General features: G+C 43.4%; 1 protein-coding gene across 2 annotated transcripts; it reads left to right on the forward strand.

Annotated features, from left to right (window-relative positions):
- On the forward strand, positions 1 to 24,611 carry RAB3IP (RAB3A interacting protein). Of its 2 annotated transcripts, none has more exons than XM_077934718.1 (11): positions 1 to 195; positions 12,646 to 12,921; positions 13,073 to 13,334; positions 15,548 to 15,643; positions 16,244 to 16,321; positions 18,433 to 18,636; positions 19,368 to 19,496; positions 20,236 to 20,348; positions 21,470 to 21,569; positions 21,678 to 21,747; positions 23,233 to 24,169. In XM_077934718.1, the coding sequence occupies exons 2-11, from the start codon at positions 12,671 to 12,673 to the stop codon at positions 23,316 to 23,318; spliced, it is 1,389 nt and encodes a 462-aa protein (XP_077790844.1). In that variant the 5' UTR covers positions 1 to 195; positions 12,646 to 12,670; the 3' UTR covers positions 23,319 to 24,169. The 2 variants fall into 2 exon arrangements, with proteins under 2 accessions (XP_077790844.1, XP_028602488.1); XM_028746655.2 differs by lacking the exon at positions 23,233 to 24,169 and adding an exon at positions 24,176 to 24,611 and having other exon boundaries at positions 5 to 195.

Below are 24,611 nucleotides of genomic sequence, written 5' to 3' on the forward strand. Positions count from 1 at the left end.
GGCATCTGATTACTGGAGTTCCGCCCGGCCCGAGGGCGCCGCGTCCCCTTGGGCGCATGCGCGGCGGCTCCCCGCCTCTCCGCTTGCCCTCTTGTTATCATAGACTGGCTGCAGCCGCCGAAGGAAGAAGGAGCAGCGCAGGGAGCCGCCGCCGCCGCCGCCTTTGGCAGGGAAGCGTCTCACTCGGCTTGGCAGGTAAGCCTTTTCTGTCCTTCTCTGCAACTCTGGCTCTCCGGTGCGCCCTAGCCCCACCTGTGGCACCTTCTCGCCTCCCACCCCGTCGGGGGCTCCTCCTCTCCCCGGCCAGCGACTCCGCGGAGCGCCCGAAACACGCAGCTCCCGAGCAGCCGGGACGCCTGGAGGAGAGGCCCTTCCCTTCCCCGCCGCCGCCTCCGTCCCTGCTGTGTTTTGCTAGGCACCCATGGAGGAGAGGTGCCCTTCTGCACCCCTCTTTCCACCCGGGGTGCGCCTCCAAGATCACTTCCAAGCCCATCTGGGTGGCCGTTCCTCAAACTCGACGGAGTCACCTTGCCCAAATATGCTCAGGAGCGGCTCTTTCTCTCCTCCCCCACCTTAGTGCATTCATCAAGGAGGGTGTCTAACAACCCTATACCGATGGCACCAGTTTAGATGCGAGAAGGGGTGAATGAAGATAGTATTTGATGGAGGGGGGGGGTAACCTGATGCAGCTCCCTAGATAGCACTGCATTTAACGGTGTTTCTTAAGAGAGGGTTGGACACCCAGGATCTATGGCTTTTAAACCCTTGACACTCTTTTAAGTGACTTTGCATTCATTCTAAACACCCTATGAGGTTCCCAGCACTCAGCGCCTGTGGCCCGGCCATCTTCAGACGGCCACATTTTGCACTGTCAGTCTTTCTGTTGTTTTTCAGAAAGCCAGCCCTTGCAAGTTGGAAAGCCTGCAAACGTGCAGAGTAATGTTTGCAACCCTGTGGCAGCCATAATGATGTCTGGCCAGCCAGTCGTCTGCTGTATTCTCCAAGAGCATTTGTTGTTTCTATGCCCTGCTTCCCCGGCTCTGCCGGCTACATAATTTAATGCTGTTCCCAGCTGTCTTCCCCTATATTCCATCTTGAAAGCAGAATAAATTATACAAGGGCAATATATGCAAGTTTAATTAGCACAACTTATTCTGAACTTGATCTTGACTGAAGGGGGACTAGAATTTGGGAGGATGTTAAAGAAGGCTTTGCATAAGAAACGAAGTCAAATGAATTTAAGAGGCAAATTTCATGAAGGGAATGGGAAGGTGCTGGTAACTATTTCTTTAAAAATCAACATGGAGAACAGATTGGAATTACTCTTCATGAAGAGTTGACAGTAAAACTTTGTTCCTAGAGATAAACATTGTCGGTTTTTCATTAAAACATCATCTTTAAAGTTTTGATACGAACTTGACAGTTCTGCTGGATGTAAAGCAGAATGTGTCCGTTGTTCTTAAAATTAAAGTGTCCATTGTGATGTCTAGAACAATTTATCAATAGGAGACCTACTTTCGATAGCATGCTAATACCTTGTAACTGGAGATTACCAATACTGTAAGTACTACAGATTTAAGGTAACAGTATTATGAAATTGAGGTTAAGTTGAAGGAAGGATAAATGGAGTCTCTGTTCCTTCACAGTTAATGTTAAAAGTTCTGGATGGTGGCTTGTGGGGAACATAACAACTATTTTCTGAAGCAGTGTTTGGTTTGAAAAAGTTGTGAAAGCAACTTCTATTTTGATAGGTCTTGTGTCTCTCATTTGTACAAGTTCTTCCTTGTCTGCTTGGTTCATAAATGCTAGGGCATTAAAAAGAAAAAAAGAAATAATGTATGGTTCTTTGAAAATTGCTTCTAACATAGATGAAAGGTTGATAATGCATGCATATGAATGTCATTACTGTATAAGTTTAATCTATTATACATGAAACAAGGGGGTTGGTATGCAGAAATTAAAACAAAATTGTGTGCTTTTTTATGTTTCTGGCAGTTTATATATGTTTCTTGTTTTCTGTGCATGGTCACATCATCTGTCCCCTCCCCCCCTTAAGTCCTTTGTCTATTCCACCCCCCAAGGCCATTTAGTAGTGCTAGAGGTCTGTTACGCTAGGTTAACATTACCTTGAGAATAAAGAGGGATAAATAATTTATCCTAGTCATTATGCTTTTAATAAATAACTAATGTCCATGTAACTTGCAGCTGACACTTAATACTCAAATCTCATTTTAGAAGGGCCATATTTAGTGGAGAATATTCAAGTGTACCTTAGAATTGTCATTTTCGTTAGAGCAAAACATATTTTGAGTATCATGACATCTCCATAGCACCCTGAAAACAAATATATTTTGAAGATTTTTAAAATGACCTAGAAGCAAGTTAATGGATATTCTAATAGTGCGCATTGAAAAGTAGCCTTGTACTCTGCACAGATTGCTATGGGCACAGGTATGCAAATTTAATTTGCCCAATGCAAGTAGTAAACAGTATTACCCCTAGCTTGCCTAGGAATCTAGTCCTGATTCATAGCCTCATTGCCATGCACATTCTCTGTCAACTGCTGTTTCTCACTGGTTGCCATGCTCCTTGGATACATAGGCTACTGTCTCATTTGTTTACCTGCAGCAGCAGTTCTTCACACTGTCTGAGAACTGGTTGGTCTCAGGAGCAGTACCACTAGTCAGACTGAGCAGCTGATAATGATTGGGGAGGAAGAGAGATTTAGGGGGCAATGTAATACTGTGGATGCTCGGGTTGCGAATGTGATCCGTGTGGGAGGCATGTTTGCAACCCACAGCGTTCACAACCTGCAGCGCAGCACCGCGTCTGCGCACACGCAGGTCGCAATTCGACGCTTTTGCGCATGCGCAAAGCACCGAAACCCGGAAGTAACCCGTTCCACTACTTCCAGGTTCGGTGCAGTGCACAACCCGAAAATGCGCAACCTGAAGTGTCTGTAACCCGAGGTATGACTGTAATCTGGAAAAAGGGGGAGGGGACATTATAGCTGTCATTTGGAGTTTGGGCCTAATTGATTTAACAGTATTTATGGCCTTAGGGTTTGAGTTAGTAGGTAACATTATGCAGCCACAAAGTTGTGTTTTGCTTGCCTGATATACCGTATTTTTCGCTCTATAACACGCACCCGACCATAACACGCACGTAGTTTTTAGAGGAGGAAAATCCGTAGGCATGCCACCCGTAGGCATTCCCTCCATAACACGCACAGACATTTCCCCTTACTTTCTAGGAAGAAAAAAGTGAGTGTTATGGTGCAAAAAATACGGTAAGTCCTGCACTTCCGTTAGCCCTCACTCTGTTTCCAAGATCACCTTGGTTCATTGCACTGCCTGTTTCATGTCATCCAGCAAGTTGTTCTTAGTTAGTGATATAGCCCCGCTGAGCCATTGGCTCAGTGGATTAGGTGCTTATCGAGAAGTGGCTCAGTGACCTAGCAGAGCCGCTGAGCAACTTGATTTGTAACATGCACCAAATACATGTTTGTAGTGTTTACATATCCATGATACTAGGAAAAGAAACAAGCAAGTCATCCTTCATAATAATCTCACAAACCTACTATTGAATACACAAACTGCCATTTGTAAACCACTGAGCCTCTTGGGCTTGCTGATCAGAAGGTTGGCGGTTTGAATCCCCATGACGGGGTGAGCTCCTGTTGCTCGGTCCCTGCTCCTGCCAACCTAGCAGTTCGAAAGCATACCAGTGCAAGTAGATAAATAGGTACTGCTGTGGCAGGAAGGTAAATGGCGTTTCCATGCGCTCTGGTTTCCGTCACGGTGTTCCGTTGCGCCAGAAGCAGTTTAGTCATGCTGGCCACATGACCTGGAAAGCTGTCTGTGGACAAATGCCGGCTCCCTCGGCCTGAAAGTGAGATGAGCGCTGCAACCCCAGAGTCGCCTTTGACTGGACTTAACCGTCCAGCGGTCCTTTAACTTTTTTTACTATCTACTCTGACTGATAGCATCTCTCCAGTGTCTCTGCTAGCCACCTTCTACCAGAGAACTTTTATCAGACTGTCTCATGGACTGAATCCACAACTTTCTGCATGCAAAACATAGCATCTATCACTGAATAATGGCCTCTTCATGTAGGGTTTAATTCTATACAGTCTTGCTGCTTTTTGCCTAATACAGAGGTGCAGGAGATTTATTTTATTATCACACCGATGTCCCTCTTGCCTCAAGAGTGCTGAAGCTTCTCCTCACAACAACCTTGTGTGGCAGGATAGGCTGAGAACCTGGCCCAAGATTGTCCAGTTAACTTCACAGCTGGGTATAGATTTTCCAAAGTTCTAGTCCAACATTCTAACTGCTATACCACTTTCTCTTTAAATGTTTGGCTTTAATGGAAACTTTGAGATTTAACACTAAAAGTGTAGAGGATAAGAGTAGCAGAAGAAGTGGAACATTTCCTGCCAAATAAACATTAACTCAAGGGAGTCGCGTTCTTTGGTCAGAGTAAAAAATACCCATAGCTTTGTGTTGTGCAGAGATGGCAAAGATTGAAAGAATTTTGCTAGGAAGATTACATTTAAAGTATTTAACGAAAGACACATTCTTTGGAATTTAAGATAGGTAAAGCTCTAAGCTTAGGATCTTTAACCAGCTCAGCAACATAGTAAACCAACAGTTAACATTTGTACTTCTATCCAGAAACCTCATTCCTTAATGGAAGAACACTGAATTGGGATTAATGCAAATTCACTAGTAATGCATATAAATTTCCACTCAAACAGTTCTCTTTTTTTTTTAAATTAAAATGCTCACTTGTATTATACAATGTTTCTTAAAATATGTAGTAACCTGGAGCAAATCTGCAGTTGAAACTAGATTATTTTTTATTTAAAGGAAAGAATCTCATAGTAAACAGCAAGAGAAGTCACAAAGCAGCTTTCTGTCTTATGTTGTTATTGTTGATGAAGGTAGTCTCTGGTGATTGGTTGCAAAGGTAGTGATGGCAGGAATCTGGGGAAACTTCCAGAATCCTCATCAAAGATGTAGCTATTCCCTTGCCTCCGACATTTTTCTTTTTTTTTTTTTAAAGTCTACTGATTTGATTATGTCTTGCTTGATTGGGATAAATGAGGTTGTCTTGCAGGCTGTTCATTAAGGGTTTTCATGCAGAGGCCGAATCTAAATGTGGCATTCTGCATTTGTGGGCAGCTACACAGAGTGGGTGTAAGACGTCTGTGAATCTCAAAATGCCAAAAATAGCCCTAAATTGCAAAAGCCTGCTGGCGAGTCACATGTGTTTATCAGTTCATGCTGTGTACTTGGCGGAGAATTAATCCTTCATATATAAATGTGCAAGGGACGCAGGTGGCGCTGTGGGTAAAATAGCCTCAGCTCCTAGGGCTTGCCGATCGAAAGGTCAGCGGTTCGAATCCCCGTGGCGGGGTGCGCTCCCGTTGCTCGGTCCCAGCGCCTGCCAACGTAGCAGTTCGAAAGCACCCCCGGGTGCAAGTAGATAAATAGGGACCGCTTACTAGCGGGAAGGTAAACAGCGTTTCCGTGTGCTGCGCTGGCTCGCCAGATGCAGCTTTGTCACGCTGGCCACGTGACCCGGAAGTGTCTTCGGACAGCGCTGGCCCCTGGCCTCTTAAGTGAGATGGGCGCACAACCCTAGAGTCTGTCAAGACTGGCCCGTACGGGCAGGGGTACCTTTACCTTTACTATATAAATGTGCAATATCTTGAGTTAGCTTGCCCTTCAATGTTGTTGTGTAAGTGAATCGAGGAACCTCTCAGTCTGTTGTCCTACACATACAGGAAAAGCACAAATCCTTATAAATCTGGTGGTGGGCAGAAAGTTGGAAGATGTGCAGGTTCTGTGGCTTCTCTGGAGAAAGGGCCTTCCCGGTGAATCCTCATCTCTCTTGGCCTTGGCTTACCCAACTTTAGCAGCAGTCAGTTGCAGCCCTGGGTGGGCACTATTTAAATTTCCTTTAATGCCCCAGAGTGCCACTTCATTGGGGGAATTGTGGGAAATTGTGTGGCACCTAGAACAGCCAGCCAGTGCCGAGCAGAGCACTAAGTGAGGTGGGGGGAAACCTAAAGTGGGGGGCTAGACAGACATTAGCACTGGACCTTGCCAGGGATTTGGGGTCTCGACAGCTGCCCATGGGCACTGAGTGCTGATGTCTTCTCCTGAAGGGAAGACCATTACTGGAAAGAATGGCAAGATTATGTTTTTAAAAAAATATTTTAAAATCTGTTTCCCTTCCTATTTTTGATACACTCATTTCTGATATGTAAGTTAGCATTCTAATGGACTGGAAAACTGAAATGGTACCTGAAATGGTCATTATCTACATTAAAATTCCAATGAATATATTATGTAAGGTATGATGTGGTCATAGACTCTTTCTATTATGCATGTTTAAAATGATTTATATTTTAAGAACTTAAAACTTTGTAAGTTTTATGACTTTAGGATGTAGCTGGGAAACTGAACAGAGTTTCTATCTCATACCTTACTGAAGTACAGTGGTACCTCAGGTTACATACGCTTCAGGTTACATACACTTCAGGTTACAGACTCCACTAACCCAGAAATAGTGCTTCAGGTTAAGAACTTTGCTTCAGGATGAGAACAGAAATCGGGCTCTGGCGGCGCGGCGGCAGCAGGAGGCCCCATTAGCTAAAGTGGTGCTTCAGGTTAAGAACAGTTTCAGGTTAAGTACGGACCTCTGGAACGAATTAAGTACTTAACCTGAGGTACCACTGTACCCTCTTAATTAGCTCTGTGTCACATGTGCTTTCAGAAAATGTGGATTGACCCTGTGCTTGTGTGTTGTGTGGTGTTATCTTTGGAGAACTGTGTCCATGACTCCAATGTCTGGAGCTTACCAAGCTAAAGTCCATAATATAATTTATTAGCCACTTACCCAGAAATTGTACAGAGGCCAGTCCAAAGCCTTTTGTATTCAAAGCCTCTTTCCTTTAGTTAGCTTGCAACTTTTGACACATGTGACACCGAAACATGTTTTAAGGTCTCCTCAGAGGCTAATGCATTGTGTAAGCAAGCCTTGAGTGCTGATTCAACCATATCACTTTCACCCTGTTTATAGAACTAAAACATAAATAAGCTTTAAATGGTGGTTTGTTTTTTAAAGTGTTTTTACAACTTTCCGTCACTGTTTCACTAGAGATTTAAATATTGGAACTTCCTTGTTTCTTAGATTGTCTTTACACATGAGGCTTAAGCTGGCTTTTCTTTGAGAGCGTAGAACTACTCTGGCAGTAATTTACATAAAATGGGTGGCGCTGTGGGTAAAAGCCTCAGCGCCTAGGGCTTGCCGATCGAAAGGTCGGCGGTTCGAATCCCCGCGGCGGGGTGCGCTCCCGATGCTCGGTCCCAGCGCCTGCCAACCTAGCAGTTCGAAAGCACCTCCGGGTGCAAGTAGATAAATAGGGACCGCTTACTGGCGGGAAGGTAAACGGCGTTTCCGTGTGCTGCGCTGGCTCGCCAGATGCAGCTTTGTCACGCTGGCCACGTGACCCGGAAGTGTCTCCGGACAGCGCTGGCCCCCGGCCTCTTGAGTGAGATGGGCGCACAACCCTAGAGTCTGTCAAGACTGGCCCGTACGGGCAGGGGTACCTTTACCTTTTTAATGGTGACAAAACATGGCATAACTATCTCTATAGAAGTTCTAAGGTCCTTTTTACTTCTGAAATTGGCGTTTCCAACACCATGCAATGCTTGGTAAGAACACAAAGTTGTTTTGTCTGTTTTACATCCGAATGAGCACAAAACTGGTTCTTGTATTCATTTCTTTGTTACCTGAAAGTGTAACTCACTCCCTCTAATAGCTGGTTTGGCTGGTGAGTGCTGACAGGATCTTAGCCAAAATGAGGTCACTGAAGCAAGAGAGAATGATTGGCTTGGTTCCCCGAAGTACAGAACATATTTGAGAAGAAATAGCCTAAGAGCTGCCCCCCCACCCAAAAAAACCCAGCCTGGCTAAAGCTGAGCATGCTGAGTGGACTTGAAAGGTACAAATGGAAAAGGGGGTGGCATTGAATGGATTGGAGTATCCTGGAAGAGGGCGTTACTTGACTGAGCAGGAGTTTGTTGCTACTCTCATTTGTACTTGACTAATTCATCTTTTCACAATGAAGACAAGGACACTTCCATACTAGAGCAATGCCGAATGCTAGGATCAAATTGTGTGTAAATTGGCCAGTTGGGAAGTCATGCTCAACCATAGTTGATCATGGCAGGAACAAGACTTGGGGGCTTGCATGCTCCCCCTCCCTTATCTGTCTCTGGCATGACTATGAGGAGGTGATCAAAAGTGTCCATTTTTTGTTACCCATTTTTTGTTGTTGTTTAGTCGTTTAGTCGTGTCTGACTCTTCGTGACCCCATGGACCAGAGCACGCCAGGCACTCCTGTCTTCCACTGCCTCCTGCAGTTTGGTCAAACTCATGCTAGTAGCTTCGAGAACACTGTCCAACCATCTCGTCCTCTATCGTCCCCTTCTCCTTGTGCCCTCAATCTTTCCCAGCATCAGGGTCTTTTCCAGGGAGTCTTCTCTTCTCATGAGGTGGTCAAAGTATTGGAGCCTCAGCTTCAGGATCTGTCCTTCTAGTGAGCACTCAGGGTTTCCTTAAGAATGGAGAGGTTTGATCTTCTTGCAATCCATGGGACTCTCAAGAGTCTCCTCCAGCACCATAATTCAAAAGCATCAATTCTTTGGCGATCAACCTTCTTTATGGTCTAGCTCTCACTTCCATACATCACTACTGGGAAAACCATAGCTTTAACTATACAGACCTTTGTCGGCAAGGCATGCTGTCTAGGTTTGTCATTGCTCTTAATGATAGCATGCTGCTTTTTTCATTTTTGCTTCTGGAGGTAAAATGAATATCTTAAGATGCCTGTTCCTGGAATTGAGCTATATCTGCACTACTTGAACCATCCTGCTACAATAGTTTCTGGAGTAAGCCACTTCCGGCCTGCCCAGGAGGCGGGGTTGCGGGCTTCACGCCCCCCCCATGTGAGCGGGGGCTGGTTTCAGCCCCCGCGAGAGCAGGGGAATCCCGGCCGTGTCTGCCCCCCCAGCCAGCCAATCGGCTGGCTGGGGGTGTGTGTGCGTGACCTGCCCTATTTAGGCCCGACGCAGAGGGGGCTCGCCCTCTTTTCGCCGGCTAGCCCTCACGTTCTTTTTGCTAACAGTTGAATTCTAAGATAATGCTTAGCTGTAAAATACGAATAGAGGTTTTTGTGCATTGTTGTCTCTAGAAACATTAAATTATTTACTGTAATTTGTTTACATCCTCTTCAGTGTCAATTACGTGCATTCCAAATCCTTTGTTTGAATGCAGCTGCCTGTCTTGCTAAAAATCCTCAAGCCTCGAGATGTGCTTGGTGGGGGAAGGGAGTTCAGGAGTTGCATCAGGTAACAACCAGCTCCCTTGGGGGTTTGGATTACTGACTGTATAAAACAAAGCTTTAGCAATGCAGTGCCTTGGGAAGCTTTGACCCTCATGATTTTTATACAGTTGTTATTTTTAAAGATGTTCGTAAGACGATTTTTAGGGGTTAAGCCTGGTCAAACACACTGAGTCAAAGTACATCAGATTCTATTGTAAATATTGAGTATTGAAGAAAGGCACGGTATGGTCAAGTTATGTCTTCTGGTTAGCTGCGGACATTCTGAAAATAATTCTGGAAAATCTTCCTATCCAAATTGGGGTGCTTTGCTTTGGAAAATGTTCAGATGCCCTAGAACAGAGCTTTCCGAGCTGTGTGTCGCGACACGTTAGTGTGTCGGCTGCCCTGTGTAGGTGTGTCACACAAACACTCCCTGCTCTCCTCCTGGGGCCGGAAAGGGGTTAGTTTAACCTCTGTGGTTTGCTAAGTCAAACTGAATTACTGTGTCACAAAGTGATGTATGTCTAAAAAGGGTTTCACCAACCTGAAAAGTGTGGAAAGCTCTGCCCTAGGGAATGATCTAACTTAGAATGTTTGTTTCACTTATATTTAATAAACAAAGCTTTTGATAATGCCAAACCTCCCAAAGACCATATTTGTAATTGTCATCCAGTCATTGCTACTAATGAGCTTATGAAATGAATATCTATCTATCTTCTATCTATCTATGTATTTTTGGGGAAATAAAAGCACGGAAAATTTTTCTGACCCACACTACTGATTTGATTACAACTTCCCATTTCGAATCTCTGGCACCCTATCTGCATAACCTAGCAATTCTAAAATATAGACATATAAAATATATACTCTCGCAAGATTGAATATATTGCCCTCGGCTGTACTTGAGGGATGATTCCAACAGATTCCACACGAAAAACGCTTATGTCCCTGTGGAGATGGCAGTACCGAATCAGTGGCGCATGCCCTTCTGGCTTGCACTCTTTATAAAGACTTGAGGAATGAGATTATCACCCCTCTTTTATTGTCCATTCCCGGTCGCCCAACAACTGCCACAGTGTCCTTTCTCTTGGCAGATCAAGATGAGCAGGTGACAGCAAAGTTTGCAAGGTTTTTAGCTGGGGGAATCAGAATAAGATCCACTATTTGACTATTGATTCAAAACCATAAAATGTATTTTATATAATTGACTTTTTATTGCTATTCTTTGTATATCGCATTGTTGTTTTATTGCTATGGCTGATGGCTGGTGCAAATAAAGATTCATTCATTCATTCATTCCAGCAGGGTTAGCCAACTTGGCTAGCCAACAACAGATGTTGTTGGTTTATATTTCACCAGCCCCAGCCAGCATTACCAATGGTAGGGGTGATGGATGTTGGAGTTCTGCAACATCTGGAGGGACCCACATTTGCTGTCCCTACATGACAGCAAGGTTCATACCATTCATGACAGAGGAATGAACTGAATATTTATTATGAGATGGAGAAGTCTTTTGAATATTTCCCTCTAAACAACAACATGCACGATACTTGCAGAAACACAGTGATTTTTGAGCTGTTGTGTTTGCAGCAGTTTTGCCTTGCCAACCATACTTTCAGGGTGATAAATTGTCCTGCAGTTTCCAGCTTATATCAGTTCTGTATATTTGATTTGTGATCCATGGAAATTGGGTAGGCAATATAGAAAACCACGAGGTTCAGACTTGGTTACAAAAAGTGTGTGTCTGCGAACATTAAAAGCTTTAATTCTCATTTATGTAGGCTGTAAGGAAAAGGGAGAGCACCGTATCCACTGTAGGCAAGAACTGAAAGTGTAGCTACACTTTTCTCCTTGTGTGCTTAAGTCAGGCATCCCCAGCCTGCAGCCCTCCAGATGTTTTGGCCTACAACTCCTATGATCCCTAGCTAACAGGACCATTGGTGAGGGATGATGGGAACTGTAGTCCAAAACATCTGGAGGGCCGAAGGCTGGGGATGCCTGGCTTAAGTGGTATTACTGTCGTACAGAAACTGAGCGTTTAGTTAAGCACAACCGTAGAAGACTACGTTTTTAAAAGGAGGTATTATGCAAGTTTGTGCAAGCTGTATATTCAGGCTTTCTTCTTCCTTACAAAGCAACCATTTTTGAGATGAGATGGGAGGCGATTTAGTTCTGGACAGAGTGTGTGCCTCTAGAAAACCAGTAGAAATACCAGGAAGTCGCTGTTTACTGCGCAGACTTAGTGGGGGGTTTCTTGGCAGAACAGTTTGGCAGTTGGGAGATGAAGCCGCATTCCACAGAAAATTACAGTGTTTCTTTTGTGTGGCTGTTTCTTGGGTTATTTTCTTCGACAGTCCAAAGCTGGAGTACAGTTGTCAGGGTAGCAATTTATTGCACGCCACTTCTGCGCGCAGTATGCAGTAGGAGCAAAAATAACATTTTGAATAGAGCTAAGCCGCAATATACTTGTGGAAAAAAATGGATTAAATGACTGAAATAGATATTAAGCTTTTACCTTCATGTTAGTAAGCAGCAGAATCTCTTTCCTCCCACCCACACCTGCGGCAAACACATCTTTTCCATAGTTGGAGCTTTCTCCATTTGTCCTGCATAAAATCTGAAAGCTCATAGCTATCATTCAACGGTTCTCCTATTTTTGGTTTAAACCTACCATCATTCCATGGTATCCTATATGTGTTGTTATCCTCTCCTTTTTCTAAGCATCTCAGAGCAACATCTTAACATCATAGTACACTTGAAAGGTAGGCACCATTAGACTTTACATCTGAATGGGAATGAGAAGCTGGGTTTCCCTGCTGCATGCTTCAGCCATTGCCCCATGCTGATTCCCCACACCGATACATTAGGTCTCCAGCTGTTTTTTTGGACTACAACTCCCATCATCCCTAGCTAGCAAGACCATTGGTGAGGGATGATGGGACTTGTAGTCCAAAAACAGCTGGAGACCTGAGTATGGGAAACACTGCTCTAGAGCAGATTTAGGGGTTGTGCTGGGAGGGGATTCTGCTGCTAAAAGCGCTTGCACTAGTGGAATTGTTTAGTTGGGTACCACCCAATGGCTTAAGTGATTTATTTCAGTGGAACTACTAAGTACGACTTAGGTGTCATCCAATGTCGCCATATCTGGCCACACTGTTTGCCTCTCTGTTCCCTAAGGGTCATCTCAGGTAAACAAGCAATACAGCTGATGTAGTGCAATAATTCAAAAATTATTCTCATTTTAGGACTTCATATGATGAATCTTTTATTATGGCCAACGACACCCTGGAAGGTTTTCACGAAGTGAATCTAGCCTCGCCCACCACTCCAGATCTTCTAGGAGTGTATGAATCTAGTGCTTCTGAACAAACTACCTCACCCACGGTCATCTACCGGCTTCATGCTTCAGCTGTGTGCTCCACGCCAATTCAGCCGAGTGCCCTGAACGTCTCTGATCTTCCTACACAACCCGTTTATTCATCTCCTAGGCACCTCAATTGTGCAGAAGCATCAGGTATCAGGTTGGTTGTGAGAATCTTCTCTGATGATCTAAGCAAGCTTTGTTGCAAGTCGCTTTCTGGTGTATGTGTTCGTCTGTGTTTTGTTTTTTCATAATAATACTTTATGTGCAGCAGTATACATTGCTAGAATATTTATGCCCTTTTCTTTCAGCATCAATGTTACAGAAACCATTCCTTGTTCTACCTCGGGACTCCAAGGTGCTTCGTCCAAATATGATAATTCCAGAAAGGCCAGTAGCAATGCCGAGAGAGAATTTTTGCAGGGAGCAACCATAACAGACTCCTCTGAAGGAAGTGATGATGTTTTGGGACTGAGCACAGACAGTCTGTCTCGCCTACGGAGCCCATCGGTTTTGGAAGTCAGAGAAAAGGGCTATGAAAGATTAAAAGAGGAACTTGCTAAAGCTCAGAGGGTAAGATTAATGTATATGGTATGTTTTTTCAGTTCTGTGTAAGTGCAGTTTACTGTTGCGCGCCGAATTCAGCACCCTGAAAATCTTGGAGTTCGTGCAAACTTCCAGACTTCCTTTATTTATTCTCTTAACGTCATTGGTATATTGAAAATTGTTCATGAGGCACTTAATAAAAATAAAACTTGTAAAATCAGTTGGAAGGAACCCCAAGGGTAAAAGATTTAAAATAGAAGCAGACAGATTTTCAAATTTCAGTCTTGATCAAGAGGTTTTGCACTCTAACATTCCAAAAGAATAAAAATGTGATTGATTGCCTCTGAAAAGGAGGCAAATAACAAGGCCATATGGAATAGCGCCTCATTGGGTTGATTGCAGTATGTGCTCTGCTCTTAGCAGAATCTAATCTTGCATCTGAACAAAACATCATGTGTATATGGTGGGGAGAGTTAGGACTTCTTATAGAAGACTTTCCATGACCTGGACCCACTTAAGGCTTCCTGTTAAAGTACCTTTAACAGGGCCTGGAAACATTCTAGTAAGTAACAGAGATGCTGTAAGATTGGTGTAAGATAGGTGTAATATGACCCCATAAAGTTCATTGCAGTAATTGAGTGTGGAAGGTGCGTGGATGACAGTGGCATGGCTCTGTGATGATGAAGACTGGCTTCAAGCTGCATGGGCAATGTTTGATGGAATCTCAAAGGCTGTGAGATAAAATGTCAATATGAATTTCAGTGGTTCAAGGGAGAGTGTTTCATTGCCCTGTGAATAGTAAAGCAATTTAAACTACAAATATTTGCCAATTCAGTGATTTATACAGGTTCTTACAGTACTATCCTTCAGGTACAGCATACTTTAAGTGTTAAAATACATAGTTATGAATAGCCAAATGGGCATTTTGCAAAGCTATCATTACTCTTTCTTATTTTCTAACAGACCTCTAAGAAAGTGCTGTTAAAAGCCCCCCCCCCCCATTTTCTTGCTAATTACATATGCTTATTTAGCCAAGCTTAATCATTCAAACTCTTTTAAAATGAATATTATTTTCACTTCAGTATCCTGATGGTGATGATGTTAAATGTGTATATTGCCCTTCATTCGTACATCTCAGGGCTTCAATTCTGTATCTATAAAATGAATTTAGGTTGACTGATTTTAGTTTGAAAAGTTTGGGTTTTCCCTTCACTCATATAAATCACATATGACATAGCCTGTGGAGATGCTGTGTACAGTGTAGGCATTGGTGTCTTCTGCATGGTTTCTGTTTTCTTGTTTTGGCCAGGTCAGCATTGCTTTAAGCCAAGATTCTCACGTCCCAATCTTCAAGCTGCTTAGTCCAGGGTAGCCCTATTCATATAAACTGGGCTCTTCCTAAGGAACAGGCCTTGAAACTGCCTTTTCAGCTCACTTTGCTTTCAAAACGAAACCCTTTGCTACGTTGCAATTTTGCCAAGTTGTTTGTGAGTGAGCTTTGCAAACCTTTGCAAATCTTATCCATCATCCCAAAAGTATCCTATTAACCTCCTGGAAATATAACTCTTTGTTTTCTGTTCTGTGTGAGCTTGTCATGGATGTCTTCTAAATATTGGCTGCCCCCTAGTGCTGTATACTTACTAACACTGGCAAATGAAAAGGTGAAGGGATTGTTTCTATTTTGGTTCATTCTTGATGTCTTTGGGGGGAGAGGCAAGGGTTGTTCTGCTGTGATTCCTACTTTGCCTGAAAGCATATAATCAAGGTGAAACTACTGGCTATGCACCAGTAGCAATTCCCACGAAGAGCTTGTATGGAGCAAGGTTTCTGTTCCAGCAGAAGACAAGCAAGGGGCAACAAGGCAACCCATAAGAAGCAGTGGGCCCTGTTTCTTTTGAAAATGTAGAGCACAAGAGCAGAAGGGCAGCGATAGCTTCTCCTCTCTTGCCTTTATATGCCCCATTGCTTCAAGCACTTTTGTCTCCAGCCCAACTTGCTTCTGGTGCGAGAGCCACGTCAGGAGAAAAGAGCGGAAAGGAACTCAGTCTCCCATTCTTGCCTGCGTATTCCATTTCATGTAACGCCACTGCCCTTTTACACCTGAACAAAGCAAACACGTGAGTAAAATGCACATGGCTGCTGTATCGTGTCTAGTTTGGTCCAAACATCTCTCTTCTGCCCAGGGTTGGAAAAGTTGTAAATTATAACTTTCAAGATCAACACCCATTTCTTTTTCTTAGGAGCTGAAACTGAAAGATGAAGAATGCGAGAGGCTTTCCAAAGTGCGCGACCAACTCGGACAGGAATTGGAAGAACTTACTGCCAGCCTCTTTGAGGTTTGTTTGGATACTTTTCTGTGATAACACGCTTCGGATCGAAGTTGCCATTTCAGGATGTACTTGAATGTCTCCCCCCATCCCACCTTCAAAAATGGGAAGTAGTTTATTCTTGTGAGCTCATCTACTAAAAATGAAGCAAATTTCTTCACCAGTTGGGGTGACTGACAGCAGATTCACCAGGGTGTGTGTGCTCATGCCTGTAAATGTGGTTGTGTAGTCAAAATTGTCCAAGCCATGCTTCTCCAAATAAATGGCGGGTTTCCTGGGTGGAATAGCAGCTATATTGTTGCCTTTTGAATGGCAATCAAACCGTAAAGGAGCTGTCTCTCCTGATTGGACCTCGGACTCAAACATTATGTTTCCAGCACTTTCCATCGCTTATCTTTAAGGTACGGGCGACTCGCCTGTCGGTGCACTTGAGACTTTCAAAAGCAACGTGAAAAGCAGCTGTGCGGTTGGGTGACTTCAAAGCCTTATCCCTGCTATCTATTCTTTTTAAAGACAAAAAAGAGCCACATTTCATAGCTTACTGTTTTCATGTGGCAGGAAAACCCGTGCAAAAGCATTTATATACCATGCAAATGTTTGTTCTTGTAGGAAGCACACAAAATGGTGAGGGAAGCAAACATAAAGCAGGCGACCGCTGAAAAACAACTGAAAGAAGCACAAGGAAAAGTGAGTTAATGATATCCCTGTGACCCAGAGGGGTTTGTTTTTGTGTGTATGCATTCCTTTCCCCAGCTTTTCACTCACAAAACAGCCTCCTCAAGTTGCCAACTGACCTTTGAACTCATGGTGTTAAAAAAAAACCCACTAGTGGAGTCAAGCGAGGAGGTTAGAAGTGTAAAAACAGACTAAGGTGGGTTGGGACCCACAAGTGGGCTCCGGGCTAGTTTCAGGTGGGCCTTGGTACCAGAGCCTGCCTTGTACATCCTTGTTGTACCTTAGCTTTGTGGTTGGACCCAGTACCAGTACCAACAACTCGTGCTGCGTAAAAGTAGGCAGGAGACAGATGTTTTGGATGACACAGGAAGGAAAGTCTCCTTTCTAAGGATAAAGGGCCAGAGGGCATGCTGAAGGCAATTAGACAGTGAGGTGAAAGGTTAATATTATTAATAAAAATAAAAATAAAATTGGGAATATAAAGGAAAATTGATAAGAGCCGAAAGCTGTTGCAGTTAGGAAGAAGTGAACGTGAAAGGACAACAGAGGAGGCGGGAAACTTGAAGGGAGGAGGAATACAAAGTACAAGCTGAGTGTGAAAGAAGAACAGGGGGGGGGGGAATTACAGGAGTTGGGCAAAAATACTTTCAGGGGTAAATGGGGGTGGGAAGGGGAGAATATGAAAGAAAAAGTATTTTCCATATAGAGCCCTCTGGATCAGCAAATTCTGCCCCAAATGGGGAGGCTGAGTCACTCTAGCTTGAGGAAAGCTTATACAGTGGTACCTCTGGTTACAAACTTAATTCATTCTGGAGGTCCGTTCTTAACCTGAAACCGTTCTTAACATGAGGTGTGCTTTCGCTAATGGGGTTTTCTGCTGCTGGCGCGCCACCGGCACACGACTTCTGCTTGCATCCCGGGCAAAGTCCACAACAAGGAACATCTACTTCCAGGTTAGTGGAGCTCATTACCCAAAGTGTTCGTAAGGAGGACGGTACGTAACCCGAAGTTCCACTGTATATTGAATTCTTCGCCACAAGGAAAATGCTGTGACATTTTGTAATATATATATATATTTAGTAATTTCCAGAGGGGGATTAGATATCCAGTAGAAAATGACGTTAGTAATTGTGAGCTGGTGGTGTCAAGCTCTGTCTCCATCCGGCACTATTTAGTGATTGTTTGGCCTCAGTGATTCTCATTTATGTAACCTATAGAAATATTTGTACGACAAATTGAACAAATATATGAGCTAGTTCTTGCCAGAGGTCTAATTTACACTACCCACTTGGAGTTGTGTCATTATTTCCCTTCGTAACTATTCTGCAGTATGTTACAGACTTCAGCTGGGACATTCCTTGCCCCTTCAGTCACTAGAGTTCTGTTTTTCTAGTTCAACAGTGAGCTGAGGTGATGGACTCCATTTGTAGCGTACTTAGAGATGAATAATTTCCTCCCCAGTGGACTTTCATGTTTAGTCTGTTTCCACTGTATGGCAATGTGAGGAAAATGCAAGAATGACCATGAATGGTAAACTGAAAGATCTGTTGAGCAAGAGGATATAAAGCCGATTGCTCTCTTGCTTTTGTGAAAATGACTTTATGTTGTGACTCTGGGGCACACAGGTGTCTTCCTTTCTCCTGGTTTTTAACAAAACAGATCTTTCAAGCAGGTGAAAGGGCAGAGAATGACACTAATAGCTGTGGCCATGCAGCGTTGCTGTTAAAGGCCACTTACCTGGTGACCCCTAACCTCTGTAGCTAGCCCATTGCTGAGATTTCACCTTCAACTCTGCCAGTAAGGCATCGCACAAGTTACTCATATTCAGAAATGCCCCAGAGTGTTCTTGTCGAATTATCCAAAAGCAAACCCCAAACTAATTCAAATATACGAAGTCTGCTAATGCAGAGTTCTGAATGGATAAGCTTTCTTCTGGCGTCTTACTGGCGAGTGAAATCCTAGGTCTCCAGGGCTAGGTCCCTTGGTTACTTCAGGTCATTTTGGCTGCAAAATACTTTATTCCATGAAGGATTTTGTCACAAATGAGTGACTGTAGTAGAAGCAGCTTTTGCTTGCTTTCCAATCAATTATTTGGTCTCTCCTTTTCTTTCATACGTGTTTAGATTGATGTCCTTCAGGCCGAAGTAGCAGCCCTGAAAACATTAGTGCTGTCCACTTCGCCAACGTCGCCCACGAAAGAGCTTCAATCTAGCGGAAAGACCCCCTTCAAAAAAGGCCATGCGAGGAACAAGAGTACGAGCAGTGCGATGGGGGTCAGCAACCAGGATGTCGCCATGATGCAGCCAATTGTGAAAGACTGCAAAGAGGTATTTCACGTTTGTATGTATTGTAGGTCTGCATCAAAACACCTGCCATGAACTGGTAGAAAACAATGGCACTTGGAAGCTGCCATAAGGCAATACCATCCATTGAGGCAATGGAACGAAGCATTTGCATTTCTCTTCCAAAGAACAGTTTGTTAATTCGGCTGCCTAACTGTGGCCAGATCACTCTGTTTCCCCTCAAAAAAGATGTCTACATTTTGCCTAAAGGATTGCCTTTGAGCACTGTCTTTTGATTCAATTGTTTTCAAATTCAGCTCCCTTACCCCGTTAAACAGGTCTTTAGAATGACCCGCAAAGAGAATATTTCTTATTGTTGTGAACTTCATAAAACTGGCTTATATCAGGTGTTCCATATTTCCTTTGTGCACTCAAAGAAAATAAGGCATGCAAATTTAAAATACCTGCACCCTTATGTGAGTTAGTCTCAAGAGCACGAGCTGCGGTTAAGAAACGTTGGCAGGTAACCAATGCCCTAGTTGGTCATTGAACAAGGAGGGAAATATAACCTTTGTGCAACTTGACGCCTATAGCTGTGGTATTAGGGTGTAATCTACCCATGTTAGATATGTGTAAATCAGTGGGACTTAGGGGTTCTTATCACTGTCTGTATAGTCATGTAGATTCTGTATTCAAGGTGGTGTGGGTGTCATCTGCAATATATGACTCTACTATGAATTTTGGATCCTTTTTTCATTTTGTTTTTTTAATGATAGGCTGACTTAGCTCTGTATAACGAATTCAGATCCTGGAAGGATGATCCCACTATGGACAGGGCATGCCCTTTCCTGGATAAAATCTACCAGGAAGATATCTTTCCGTGTTTGACCTTCTCAAAAAGTGAGGTAACGTTTTGGAACCATATACAGGAACTCTCTTCCTCAGGAGGCAGTGATGGCTACCAGCTCAGATGGCTTTCAAAAGAGGGTTGGACAAATTTGTGGAGGAGAAAGCTATCAGTGGCTACTAACAATGATGGCTACTATTTTCTGCCTCTATGGTCAGAGCAGAATGCTTCTGAATGCCAATTGCTAGAAACCACAGGATCTGGCTTTGCAGGTTCAGTGGTGCCCCGCAAGACGAAATTAATTCGTTCCGCAAGTTTTGTCGTCTAGCGAATTTTTCGTCTTGCGAATTATTATTTAGACAAAGGAAACAAAGTCGCGAGACGTTTTCGTCTTGCGAAGCAAGCCCATAGGGAAATTCGTCTTGCGAGGCAACTCGCAAACGGAAAAACCTTTCGTCTAGCGAGTTTTTTTGTCTTGCGAGGCATTCGTCTTGCGAGGTACCACTGTTTTCCACAGGCATCTGGTTGCTTGCTGTCCCAGAGACTCGGGGTTCAGCTACCTTCGTAAAGAAAAAGTGTTTTATATGGGTTATAACACTGTGGCACCAGATGGCGCTGTAATGTCCCGTCTTTCATCAACGGGATTTCCCATTACGAAGTTTACAGCGTGTTTTCCGAAACGCGTTTTTGATGTGCCTAGATCCAGCCTAAGTGTGCAGTTTTTTCAGGGTAGCATGCTGTGTATTTAATTTATTTAGGAAATTTCAACAGATCTAAACTCCGTGCTCCATTTTCAGCTGGCATCTGCCGTCTTGGAAGCTGTGGAAAACAATACCTTAAGCATTGAACCAGTTGGCTTGCAACCTGTTCGATTTGTGAAAGCTTCTGCGGTTGAATGTGGAGGACCAAAGTATGTTCACACTGGTGGAATCGGATCGTGCAAGAGACATTAAGATGCTATTTCAAAATAATGTCTGCCCGCCTGTCAGAAATGACTGGCATAGGTTTGCTAAGGGCCAGAAATGTCACAGGGTGCTGCAGAAAAGGGCCGTAGGGTTTCTTTTACATCTGAGCTGTTTTGTGCCAAAGAATCACAATGTGGATGTGCATTCTGGCATAGTAACATAAATGGCAGCTGCTGTGTGAAGAGTGGGGCAGACCTTGTCCTGCGTTCCTTTGAGGAAGGGTGGTGCTTTGTGTCCTGAGTTCTCAGGCTCAGGAGTTGGGGAGGCAGCTGGACCTGGGTGGGGTTACTCTCCTTAGGAAGGAGCAGGTCTGTACTTTGGGGGTCCTCCTCACCTGTCTTGGAAGCTCAAGTGGCCTTGGTGGCTAGGAGTCCCTTTTTCCAGCAACAGCTGGCTCACCAGCTATGGCCCCTTTTGACAGAAATGATTTCAAATCTGCACTAAAATTTTGGACCTGATCACTCAAACTTGATTCATTTTGGTATAATGTAAACATTGCCATGTCACTGCCATAGAATCATGCAATTGGAAGGGACCCGGGCTTTATTAGTGTGATTCTCGCAACTTGACAGTGTACTATAAAGTTAGCATAACATAGCTTTTTCTCTCTCTCTGTAAATACTGCAAGTGCTTATTTATATTGCCACATAATAGCTGAACGTAGTGATAAGCACAGTCCTTTCAGTTGTCTTTAAATATTTGTTGTGTCTTGACTTTGAAGTTATAGTTAGCAATATATTCCACAGTTGAGAGTGCTTACTGGATATCCTTATCTCTGTTGTCCACCTGAGACACATTAATTGACCGAGAATTTATGGTGGATGTTCTCTCAAGGAGATTTTGGGACTCAACGAGCATGATTGAGGAAGAGAGCATGAAAGCTGCATGACCACTGTGCACAACTATCGTTCACGATGTCAAGTGGTGTCTGTAAATCATAGTGTAAAATCAGATTGCAGATTTCTTGTTTAATTGTAGGCAATTGTACCAGACCTCAGTTTTCATGTAGTTTAGATAGGTTTCAAAACAACAACAAACAAACTACTTTTCTGTTCCATCCATACAGGAAATGTGCTCTCAGCGGACAAAGTAAAACATGCAAGCATAGAATCAAGTTGGGGGACTCAAGCAACTATTACTATATTTCTCCTTTCTGTAGATATAGGGTAAGTATTGGGGTTCCCTGTGCTTTGACTCTGCTCATGGAGCAGACAGTTGTGTAATGTGCACAATTAAGTATATTAAATTATAACTCTTGTGTCTCTCTTGTGCAGATTACATCTGTATGTAACTTCTTCACATACATTCGGTATATACAACAGGGGCTTGTGAAGCAGCAAGATGGTAAGTAAAGATCTATGTCTAATGCAAATACCAAAAATTACTTACTGGTGAACTTACTGTAGGAAGGCTCTGTGTCTATCTGTAGTTGAGACTTTTCTGACCCTAAAGATTGCCTACTTGTTATTGGAAGTGACTCCGGTTTGAGTCTCCATTAGTTGAGCTAAGACTTCTACAGCAGCCTTTCCCAAAACATTGCCTTCTAGATGTTTGGGACTACAACTCTCATCATTCCATCAACATTGACTGAGCTGATGGGAGTTGGAGTCATACGACATCAGAAAGGACCAGAGCTTCCCCATCCCTGCTTTGCAACCTCTAGGGCTATGCATATACTATATACAGCCGTACCTTGAAAGTCGAACGGAATCCGTTCCAGAAGTCCGTTCGAATTCCAAAACGTTTGAAAACCAAAGCGCGGCTTCTGCTTGGCTGCAGGAAGCTCCTGAAGCCAATCAGAAGCCGCAGTAGCCCCGTCAGACGTTCGGCTTGCAAAAATAGTTCGCAAACCGGAACAGTCACTTCCGGGTTTGTGACGTTCGGGAGCCAAAACGTTTGGGAACAAACCTGTTTGACTTCCAAGGTACAACTGTACTTTGGGAATATGGACAAGAAGCAATACAGCTAGCGAGGAGAAGTCTTCATAACTAAGCCTGAAATAATATAAGATTTATATCACCTAACTATTGGTAAGATTTAGGAAGTGTCCCGAAAAACAGATTGCAATCCAAATTATAAATTGCCAGGTTATCACTGGATGCTGTGTAACCAGATAATTTTCTCTCCCTATGCTTTAAAATAACCAGAAAAGAATAATTTTTTGGGGGGGGGGGATTCTAACAAATGTTGTAAATTTGGGGACTGCGACACACAGGCACACATGATTTATAGTTGTGGTTCAGGGGCCACCAACATGGTACGAGTGGGTATAATGGCATCCTTGCCCACAAAGATGCTGAGCCCCTCCCCTCCCCTGCCTCTTGCCCATAAGGTGACATAAGGTACCTTGAAAAGTACATAGCTGAAGGAGGAAGTTGGAAGAGTTGACACCCTTTCCCACTTCCTCTTTCAGCTCTGAATGCTTTCCAAGGCTCAGATGAATTCCGCTGGATCTGATCTTTGCCCAGCTCCCTTCCATCTCTCAGGGGTACCAGTGGGGGGTGGGGAAAAGTGATTGGAGGTGGGTACTGCTTGTGGCACTTTCTGAAAACTCAGATTGCACCAACGGGCCTCAAAAGGCTTGGTGGACCCCTGTTCGAACCAAGTCTGGTAGACTAGTTGTATTCTCTCCTTCCCCTGTGCCCAACCACATTAAATTGGTAAGAAAACTGAACCCTCGGCAGGTTGATGAGAGGCTAGTAGTGTTTCCAATGCAAAATGCATTAGCCAAGCTTTGTAGCGATGCTCTCGAGCGGCATTATTTTTAAATACTGAATTTTTAATATCTGAAAACTCAAGACCCTTTCCCTTTTCTTTCTTTCAAAAAAGAAAAGAAAAGAAAAAAGCCTCTGTTCCTGGCGCAGTGGATGATACTTAATGTTAGTTTGTTAATGTTTTGGAATGTCTTTGTCTGACTCATACGACTTCTGCAACCAGTTTGCATTCTGTAAAAGGGGCGGAATAACATGAAAGTATACAAAAGTAGATAAGTATGCAAAGCTGGGAGCTTTTAACGAAACGCGTTTCCCCAACATGTCTGTTTTCTTTGTTTTACCTTTTGTTAAAACTTTAAAAGGAAAGCAGCACTAGTAAATCTTACTAAAATAACACTAAACATACTACAGTGGTACCTCGGGTTAAGTACTTAATTCGTTCCGGAGGTCCGTACTTAACCTGAAACTGTTCTTAACCTGAGGTACCACTTTAGCTAATGGGGCCTCCCGCTTCCACCACGCCGCCACTGCGCGATTTCTGTTCTCATCCTGAAGCAAAGTTCTTAACCTGAGGTAATATTTCTGGGTAAGCGGAGTCTGTAACCTGAAGCGTATGTAACCCGAGGTACCACTGTAAAGGAAAAACGAAAACAATCACTTCGTGGAAAACCAAGGTAAGTACAAAGCAGAGAGGGAGCCATAAGACAGCAAATGAAAAAAAGAGAATGTTGCTAAGTAGGGTTGGGTGAAAGGGGGCATGATTTGGACCACACAGTCTAACAAAGTCAGATGTCAGAGGTGTTGCCCAATAAAGTCATGCTTCACTGGGATAGGTATCTTCATATGTTTGTTTATGTGTATGGCAGAAGTCCTCCAAGTGGCAGCAAAGTCCACTGGTTGAGCCTTAAGATAATGAGTTAATTTTTCTGAGACGCCTAAGAACAAAGCTTTCTTACACCAACAGTTCACCATAGTAAACACATGCTTCCATTTCCCTTTTTACAACCAGTCTAGCTGCAACTACAATGTCTTGGGTTTTTTCTTTCTTTCTTGTGCAGTGGATCAGATGTTTTGGGAGGTTATGCAGCTGAGGAAAGAGATGTCGCTGGCAAAACTCGGATATTACAAGGAAGAGCTGTAACTGCTACACTTTTCTGGTGCTTGCATGCACTTCCATATATGTACGTATCTTCGGAGTGGTTCAAAATCCTTGTCACAACATTGATATTTATTTTGAAAAGGGTCCAAGGCTTCTCCTCCTGCGCAAATTGCGCCACATACTCTTGGAGTTCAGCAAGATGATTTTATTTAAGGATGGACATTATTGTTTCGTTTGAAATGAAGGCAAGAGGATTTTCAGGTGTACTATAGCGATTGTAACTTTAACAGTTGAGAAACGCAGGTTTGATGCTGTTCAAATATTGTGTTCATTTTTGTGTTCTGGAGAGTTTATAATGTAGGATTTCGACTTAATAAAAGTTAACTCAAACTTGA

Source organism: Podarcis muralis, chromosome 10, assembly GCF_964188315.1.
Source record: "Podarcis muralis chromosome 10, rPodMur119.hap1.1, whole genome shotgun sequence".
Classification (NCBI taxonomy): domain Eukaryota; kingdom Metazoa; phylum Chordata; class Lepidosauria; order Squamata; family Lacertidae; genus Podarcis; species Podarcis muralis.